The 9,349-nt window shown below is 48.1% G+C and overlaps 1 protein-coding gene across 1 annotated transcript in view; it reads right to left on the reverse strand.

Moving 5' to 3' along the window:
- Nucleotides 1-6,166, reverse strand: part of SLCO5A1 (solute carrier organic anion transporter family member 5A1) — a 271,273-nt gene extending 265,107 nt beyond the window's left edge. The window contains exons 1-2 of the mRNA XM_014939600.1: nucleotides 5,967-6,166; nucleotides 3,779-3,876 (exon numbers count right to left, since the gene is read on the reverse strand). Coding sequence (XP_014795086.1) covers nucleotides 3,779-3,876; nucleotides 5,967-6,166 — 298 coding nt within the window. The remainder of the gene's footprint in view (nucleotides 1-3,778; nucleotides 3,877-5,966) is intronic.
- Nucleotides 6,167-9,349: the final 3,183 nt, after the last annotated feature.

A 9,349-nucleotide genomic window follows, 5' to 3' on the forward strand; every position in this document is an offset into this window, starting at 1 on the left:
CCGGTGATCCTTCTCGTTGAAGGGTCCATGGGTGGAAAATAGCCACACATCAAGCTGTGGGGGGAGGTTCAAGAAAGCTGAATGGATTTCCCTTTGCTTGTTTCTTTGGGGTTTTCACGTCCCTGAAAAAAAAAAAAAAAAAAAAAAAGAAAAAAATTTCCACTTTTCATTAAAAGTCTTTTGAGACTGTTGGTGAAACTGATACTGCAGAAATATGTGTTCCTGTGCGCTGCCTTCCTGCTCTGTAATGGCTCTTGCATTAGGGGCTGGGGGGGCAGTGGGGAGGGGGGGTTGCTGTTGTCCATTTACTTCAGTAGAGATTGCTATTGAATGAAACCTTTAATGGGGGCTCAGCTAAGAGCTCCCAGCCTGTGGCAGAGTAGTCTTTCCCTCCACCTTGACAGCCATTAGAGAATCGATACAGGTGATCCCTCAGCTGGCCACCAGCACCCACCCTCTGGCCATGGAGCCACCCTGGCTGCTGCTGTGGGGTGACTTGTGGGAGAGCAAGACTTCCCTGGGAAGGAGGACTGTGTGGAATTCTCCTGCTAAGGTGTGTGACAGCACTCTCTGCATGACTAAACTGGTCAGAGCCAGACCTCTGAAGTTAAGCCTGGTTTGCCACCACCACAATGCAGCTAAGCTGAGGTTTCCAGGATGGTCCTTGCTGCAGAGCGACCAGCTGGGGATGGAGATGGAGTAGAGCAGCTCAGGTCCCGCTGTAGGATGGGCAGAGGATACTTCTCCAGCGCTCCCACATACCCCTCAGCTGCCAACAACCAACCCCAGGCACCCCAAAGGGACTTATTTTTCAGAAAAGGCATTCTCTGGTGAAGATCAAGCCTTAGTAAAGCCTGAGTTGCTGAGTAAAGTTGCTGGTCCCACTGGAAATCTGCGTGTGTTTTACATGGGGTCAAAAAAAGAAGGAAAGCAGCGAGCAAAACCCAAGTCCCTTGACACCCTTTTGGAGCACCTCTCCTGTGCCTGGAGCATGTCTCCTATGAAGACAGATTGAGAAAGTTGGGGTTGTTCAGCCTGGAGAAGAGAAGGCTCCAGGGAGACCTTAGAGACCCTTACAGTCGCTAAAGGGGCTCCAGGAGAGATGGGGAGGGACTCTGGATCAGGGAGGGGAGCCATAGGATGAGGGGGAAGGGTTTTAAACTGAAAGAGGGGAGATTGAGATGACACCTCAGGAAGAAATTATTTGCTGTGAGGGTGGTGAGACCCTGGAAGAGGTTGCCCAGAGAAGCTGTGGCTGCCCCATCCCTGGAGGGGTTCAAGGCCAGGCTGGATAGGGCTTGGAGCAACCTGGTCTGGTGGGAGGTGTCCCTGCCCAGGGCAGGGGGTTGGAACAAGGTGAGATCTTTAAGGTCCCTTTGAAGCCAAACCATGCTATGATTCAATAATTCATTCCACATGCCCAGGGTCCTGCACTAAGTAGAGGCAGAAGGGAGAAGGTTCAAGGGGACATGAATGTGTGAGGGTAAAAAGGGAATTGAAGGTGATGGCGAGTGTGTCCATAGGGGTGAAACAAACCCCAGCCCTTGCTGCAGAGGCACAGAGGAGACTGAGGACCCTGAGAAACAGCGTTCTGAAGAAGGGGACAGCCAGTCAGGGCTCCCCTGATGAACGATCTCTGATCTCTCTTGTTTAATGGACAGTTTGGCACTAATCAATATTTGTTCGTGGCATTATCTCCAATTCATTAAGCTACTTGCTGCTTTTTTGCCTTCCCTCGGTGGTTAACCACCTCCCTCTCCCCCGAGTCTCCCCTGGGGAGCACAGTGGGACAGGGGGATGGGGACAGTCATTTGAAGAGTGGGGAGATGCCGGAGGCAGCAGATGTCAGTGGCCAGCCCTTTTGTTCCCTGCACTCACCAGCCTGAGCTCTGGGACCACCTATTTTGTTTTTGTTTTTTTTTTTTTGTCTCACCATTGTCATTCACCAAGGAGGGGTTTTTCAGGAGTTAGCCTCACACAGGCTCTCCCCACTGCCCCAACAAACCCCAACCCAAGATTACCCTCACTCTCTGGTTTCTATTTAGATCACTTTCCATTTAACATTTAAAAAAACCCCACAACTCAGTTAATGCAAAGCACTTAAAATCAGCTGGTGTCCTACGGGGCTGATTCATCCCAATGGCTTGACTCGCTGCTCCCCTTGGCAGGAGCTTTTTAAATCCTAGTTAGGAGAAAGAAGAGCCACGGAGTTTCTGTAATCCTTTGCCTTGAGGAAGGCAGTGAGAATGAGCCTCCAACCAGGGAAACTACACCAGAGCCACTGCTTAAGCCAAACTGAGTGGGGAATGTGGGTACCTATTGCCCATAGAACATTAGATAAGATTTAGATTAGATTTTAGGAAGAAATTCTTTGCTGTGAGGGTGGTGAGACACTGGAAGAGGTTGCCCAGAGAAGCTGTGGCTGCCCCATCCCTGGAGGGGTTCAAGGCCAGGCTGGATGGGGCTTGGAGCAACCTGGTCTGGTGGGAGGTGTCCCTGCCCAGGGCAGGGGGTTGGAACTGGATGATCTTGAAGGTCCCTTCCAACCCAAACCATTCTATGATTACTATAATTGCTGTCATGGAAAATGTTGCTTCTGTCCCATATTTGATGATGCCAAGAAATGGGAGAGGTGGATCTAGTCCATCACCCAGAGCCACAGACTGGTGTCCTGGAGAGCTGCCCCAGAGCAACCTCAGCTCAGAAATGGCCAGCAGGAGCATAGAGGACAGTGGTGCCTGCTCAGAAGGGACCTAGCAGCTGGGCTTTCCCAGCCAAAGGATTGAGCTTGGCCATTTTGGCTTGGTCACCAATATTCCCTGTTTGATTGGACTTACAGATCCTCCTCCTTCGTGCTTTCTGCACCGCGCAGTCACCCCCAGAACCTGTCAGATGAAGAAAAACAGTGTGCACAGACCTTCCCCTCTTATCTGTCAATAAATACCCAAAACCCTGCTGGGCTCCCCAAAGCTGCTCCTTTTCTGGGCTGCTGGCATCATGGCCACAGAAGGTGCCAATAAAATGTGCACATCCCTGGGGAGGGAAACACCAGGAAGATACCAAGGGCATCCCCTGGTCTAAATCTAACCTTTCCTAAGCCCTGTCCAGAGAGGACAGCAGTGTTTGCACCAAGAATCACTGCATTTTTCCTGGGAGGAGGCAGAAAATCAGCCTGCCCTCCCTCCTGCTGCTTTATTTCTCCTCCCCCCCTGCTGAGGAGGCTGCTGCTGGCCAAATGCCACCCCCACTAGCCCCCAGCCCTAGCACAGCTGGGACTCGCTATTCAGAAGGGGAGAGGAGGATGCTGTAGGGTAGTTAAATGCTATAGGGGAGGTAGTTAAATGTCCTTTTTTAGTGCTCGATCCGGATCCATCATCATAATGCTGCGAGTGGGAGTGAACTCAACCCAGAACTGAATGGCCTCAGCTTCTAGGAGCTATTGGGACACTTAAAGCCCAATTCATCAAGACATTGGGTGCCTTTGACTTCTAATGGACTCAGCTGCTACCCAGAGGGACAAGGACTGCAATTCCCTCTAAGGGACAGTCAAGACTCTGTTAACGACTTGCAAATAACACAGAAAATCACCCTTCACCCCTTTGCTAGTACCAAAAATACACCTCCTAGATGCATCACCCAGAAACCACATCACCTGTTAGCGTACACCACAGCCTCCAATAATTTATTTTCCTCCTTTCTATGAATCTCATTGCAATAGTCTCAATAATTAGCATCAAAATGTACATACACAAGTTAAAATGTGCAAGACAACCAGTACCTTCCGTCACAAGCGAAACTTTACACGCACTTTTAGGGACAAACTCATCAAAAACAGGAGAGGGGTGCTGAGATTTTAGTACAAGATACTTGGCAATTCTTCAAGCAGAAGAAAATGCACACAGTTAGAAGCACTACACAAGATGAACCACCTTAATAAATAACCCACATTCGCAAGAAACGAGGAGATCACCTGCATGGGAAGCCAACCATGCATTTCATAGGACTATAAATTAAACAGATTTCATCATGAAGTAGCTGATGATTCCACCAAATCCTGAGTTATTTATGGGACTGAGCCAGAAAAAAAACTTTATACACAGAATTCCTGTGTCTCTTGGCCAGGGTTCTGTCCATCTGGGGAAAAAACACCTCCTGATGGGCAGGGAGCTGGAAGTAGGATTCAGTTCCCCCACCTGTATTTCAGCATGGTTTGTAGACATAAATACTGTGATAATTTTCTGCTCAGGAGTGAATTTTACTCATTTAGAGCTCACCAGCTCAGGCTTCAATATGTACAAATTACAGCAGGTGTATTATAGGAATCTTCAATATTAAAATAAGCCAAAAAAATTAAGAACAAAATGTGATATTCATTATACCCTAAACCCTACATGTAGGTACAATACTAATGGCTTGCTCATTTCAGGTACTGCCTAGTGCTGGGCCTTAATTTTATTTAAAAGTAAATGGATCTATAAATATTTTTACCATGAAAACAATGAGGACAGAGCAACTTAAGGTACAATAGACCATACAAAATTAGTGCAAATCAATATTTATAGATACAGCAGCTGCATGATATAATTAAATGTGCAGATAACATTAAAAGCTTTTATCTCTGATACTTATGTGCAAAGTCTTCGTTAATCCTAGCTCATCTAGGATATTAAGAGAACCTCATCATTCCAGTAACATCAAATCACCTGTGTTAATTAACCAGCTCCAGCAAGGGCTTCCATTATCCCTCCTGGATGCAAGACACAGCCCCGCATGGACACAGGGACCCCCCCTGGGATGTACAGCCCCCTCCTCATTGTCCCAGGCACTCTGCACCAGTTACAGCAGTGGTCCTAATACTCAAGACCTCCAGCAAGATGAGGTATCACATTGCCAGGGAATGCTCTTCATTAATCATTTCAGAAATACTTATGATCTGGGCCAAAGTTTGCTCATACAAGAGGATGGGACATCTGAAGCGTTACTTGGGGTTCTTCTCCAAGTCAGAATGCAAAAGAAACAAGGCGAGCTATTAAGAAAAGGAGCCTTCTTACCCATAGCTAAACGAGCAGCTCTTCCTATAGAAAAAACCCTAGCTTGCATTGTCAGTGAGAAACGGAGGGTGAAACCTCCCATGGAGGCTTAGGTGTTCCTGCAGGCTGGGGAGGGAATCCCACCTGCAGAGTTTTAGGGGCTGAGCTGTGAAATCCTGGCATCGTCTGTCCTACACCTCAAATCTTAAGATTTAGGATAGGAGAAAGGTTTTAAAACCCTTTGTTGCCTTGAGAACTAGTACATGGTGCATTTTTAAAAGCATTCGGGAGTGACAGTTCAGCGGCCACCATCCTACATAGAGCCAGCAGCAGGGAGCAGAAGAGCCCACCTTTCATATCAAGACTCACTCCCAAGGCCCACCTGGCCAGGACTCCCAACAGTGGCAAATTTCTGGACCAAAGATGGTTATGGGACAGAAGAGCCCAGCGGTGGGATCGTGGCTGCTGCCGGCCTGTGCTGAGCCCACAGCACCAACACCTCTACGAGGCCACTTGGCCCTTAGCGACCCACCCAAGAGCTCACTGGTGCCCGGGCATAAATTATCTTCACATTTGGTCTTCTAAACTGTGAGGAAGCAGAGTCAATCTCCAATATCTCTGCTAGACCCGCAGCTGTTTCATCATCCCCTGGCCCCTCTCCCCCTGCGATATTTTGGGGTTTAGCATCCTCTGGAAGAGCTGGTGTCTCAATGTCCTGAAGGTCCCCATGGCCAGCTGAGGGATGGAATAAATAAAATACCCTTATGCTGCTCCAGCAATCAACATCTCTGAGACAGTTCACATTCAAATAAGAGCCATTAAAAGACTTGCATGTTAAGGAGAAGAAGAGCCCATACCTGGTCGTGCACCCACACAAAATAAACAGGTTAAAATAAACGGGCTTTGGGAAATGCACTTGATAAAAACGTCCCTCACGCAAGCTTTGGTAGGGACTGCACCAGGCAGTCCCCATAGAGGTGGTGCATTAGAGGCACGGGGACACTCCACACAGGGATATTTGTGCACAAGAGGTCGATGGGAGGTGGAATTCCCTCCTGCCTGCCTTTCCCTTTTGGGAAAATTAGGATATGGGAGGCGAGGAAAGGAAAGGTGGGGTAGTGCATGATGGGCTTCATCCCGGCGCGTCATCAGGGTTCTCAGGAGAGAAACCCCCTGCACTCAGAAATATCCCCTGGCTCCAGAGAGACTGGATGTATCCAAAGAGTCACCACCGTGAGGGTCACAACGTCACCTCCTGCGGCGTGTGCACACCACCACAGACCCATAGCACGGGCGAAGCTGGTGGAGGAGGTGTCCCTCCTGGCTAATGGGTGGCGTGGACCTTCTTGTGGAAGAGGTAATCCTCCTTCTCGGGGAAGTGCTGGCCACACACCGGGCAAAGGCAGCCCTTCTCCTCGCTGTGCGTGCGGCGCACGTGGCTGTCGTGGGCGGCGTGGGAGGCGAAGGCTTTGCCACAGTGCTTGCACTTGAAGGGCTTCTCCCCAGAGTGCTGGCGGATGTGGGTCCGCAGGATGCTGGAGGCCGTGAACGCCTGAAAGGGCCGGGATGGGGAAAACAGGGAAGGGGGTGGTGTGAGGAGTTGGAATTATACCTATTTTCACATATACAATCCCCCAAGTTCATCTCACCCAGAGCCATCAGAAGCGCTGTGGTCTCAGAGTAAGCCCCCAAATATAGCTTGCATCCTCAAATATCTCACATCCTCAAACATCTCCCATCCTCAGCCAGCTGGAGAAAAAAAACCAACAAACCCAAACCTCACAGCAACAAAGAACCAGAAGCCACCAACTATCACACTCAGCTCAACGGATATAGTTGAGTCCATGGAGTAAGATGATGCTCAGAGAAAAGACTTCTGACGTAGGAACACCACTAAATATCTTCTACGTGTCAAAGGATAAGAAGTCAATACTGTCCTAATTAGCTTTGTAGCTTCTTTATGTTTGGGAGATATAATGAAAGTTCATTTTCAGCATGGAACCCTTTAAGGTCTACATACACTGGATTGGGGTTCAGCTGCCAGAATTCACCCACGCAGTCAGTTCAGCATCCATCTTTTTGGATTTCATTTTCCCCCCTCCATCATACTCTGTTCTTCCTTCAAATCAGGCATTCCAGCCTGGTTTCCCCTCCTCATGAGTATCAAAATGTGCACAATCACACTTTGTCCCCCATATAGAGACTCCTCCCGCATTTAGGGAGAAAACCCTCTCACTAGTCTCGAGCAGGAATATTGCAAAGTAACCCCCATTTCCCCTGTTTTTTCTCTTCCCAAGAGACCTTCAGGCCCTTACTATTTGCAGGTGACACAAAAACCCTCTGTAGTACAGTGCTGCTGCTGCACCATCACAAATAAAGCTTCACAGCAAAGAACAATCCATCTCAGGCACCTTTTCACCAGGAAACCTTAGAGCACAACTAGTTCTGAGACCGGGAAGTCCCTGGAGATGTTTATCAGCAGGGCCAAAGTGTGTTTTAGGGCCAGAGTGGTGACCTTGACCCAACACTTTTCCTTTCATCTCATGATTTCACCGAGATAGTGAGCAAAGGGGCAGGGAGAGCAAAGCTGCCCTGGAGCAGAGCCACTCTCAGAGGGAGAAGAGGCAAAGAGGAACTATGATTGTGTAGGAGGATCTGGTGAGGATGCTTTAAAGTAGTCCCTTGATTTCCCAGCCACAGAAATGATGGCTATGTCCCGGGATAGCTGCATCCCGCAGCTGGAGGACTAATGGTTTCACCTGATCCAACCTTCAACAGTCCTATAGGAGCAGCTGGGGGCTGGTCAAGAGTCCCATGTGTCCTAGAGATCTGCTCAGAGCAACCTGTAAAACTCTGCCATCTCTACCCAAGTTCAGAAGGTTAAAGGATGACATTGTAAACTGAAAGAGGGGAGATTTAGATCTTAGGAAGAAATTTTTTGGTGTGAGGGTGGTGAGACACTGGAAGAGGTTGCCCAGAGAAGCTGTGGCTGCCCCATCCCTGGAGGGGTTCAAGGCCAGGCTGGATGGGGCTTGGAGCAACCTGGTCTGGTGGGAGGTGTCCCTGCCCAGGGCAGGGGGTTGGAACTGGATGGTCTTTAAGGTCCCTTCCAACCTAAACCATTCTATGGTTCTTCATCCTAAACTCTGCCAGGGTGTCTGGGAGAGAAATATAATGGCTGAAAAGGAGTGTCTTCTAAGGTTCTTTACTACAGGACACTTCAGCTCTGTGTTAGTCCAGCCAGTCATAAAAAAACCTCTCTCTCCAAAAAGAGGAGCACCTTCCTACATACTGATGGTGCTTCTGCATTGCAGGGACTCTCCATAGCATCTGGAGATCTCCTGATATTTCTCCAGCAGCAGCATCCACCCTCCATCTGTCGGGAGAGCTCACCCCAATCCTCCCTGCTGGGAAGGGCAGTCAAGGGGGAGTACGTATCCCACGGGTGCTGTATAGCTCCATTCATGGTCTTTTTTTCAAAGGAAACCTCCCTGCCCAGTTGCACATCAACAGCCCAGTTACTTCCAAGGTGAGCAACGCACCAAGTCCTATCGTGCAGGTTTAGCTCATGGGCCAAATCTCTCCACCGCGCTCCAGAAACAGCATCAGAAATATCAAAAACTACCCATCATTTGATGAAAAAAGGGGAATTATCAGATCTAGCTGCGTGCCTTGGATGGGGCTTGGAACGTTCTCAAGCTTTCCTAGTCCTTATCCCCACAGCAGCTCTCCCAGCTGGGATGAAACATGGATTTCACACCAGATTTTGTTTCTCCAGCCTCAGCCAGCCCTGCCACTTCCACCATCAACCGTGCCCAGAACAGATACTCATCCGGTTAGCAATTAAAATAGGAGGTTATTTTCTTAAAAGAAAATGGAAAATAAATAGAAGAATTGAAAATGGCAGGCAGACAGAGGGATGGGGGCTCTGCCTCACCTTGTTGCAGTAGACACACTTGTAGGGGCGCTCCCCGGAGTGAACCCTCATGTGTTTGTTCAGGCTGGAGGACTGAGAAAAGCTCTTCCCACACACTGAGCACTGGGGAGGAAAAAAAAAATAATATATATATATAAAAAAAAGGTTTAAGTTAAATGGAAGAAACATTAGCATAGAAAAATTAGCTGTGTTTATGTATAATTCCTATGTATATTTATCTATATGCAAACACAGCAGTAATTTAAGCAAGAACTGTTTGAAATGGTCAGAATTTTCATCTGGTTTTGCAGCAATTTTTTTTTTTTTTTTTTTTTTTTTTAAAAAAAAAAAATGAAAAATTTCAAAGCTTTTTTTTATTCAGTTAAAAACTTTTCATTTAACT

The sequence above is a fragment of the Calidris pugnax genome, unplaced genomic scaffold (genome assembly GCF_001431845.1).
Source record: "Calidris pugnax isolate Ruff unplaced genomic scaffold, ASM143184v1 scaffold5, whole genome shotgun sequence".
Classification (NCBI taxonomy): domain Eukaryota; kingdom Metazoa; phylum Chordata; class Aves; order Charadriiformes; family Scolopacidae; genus Calidris; species Calidris pugnax.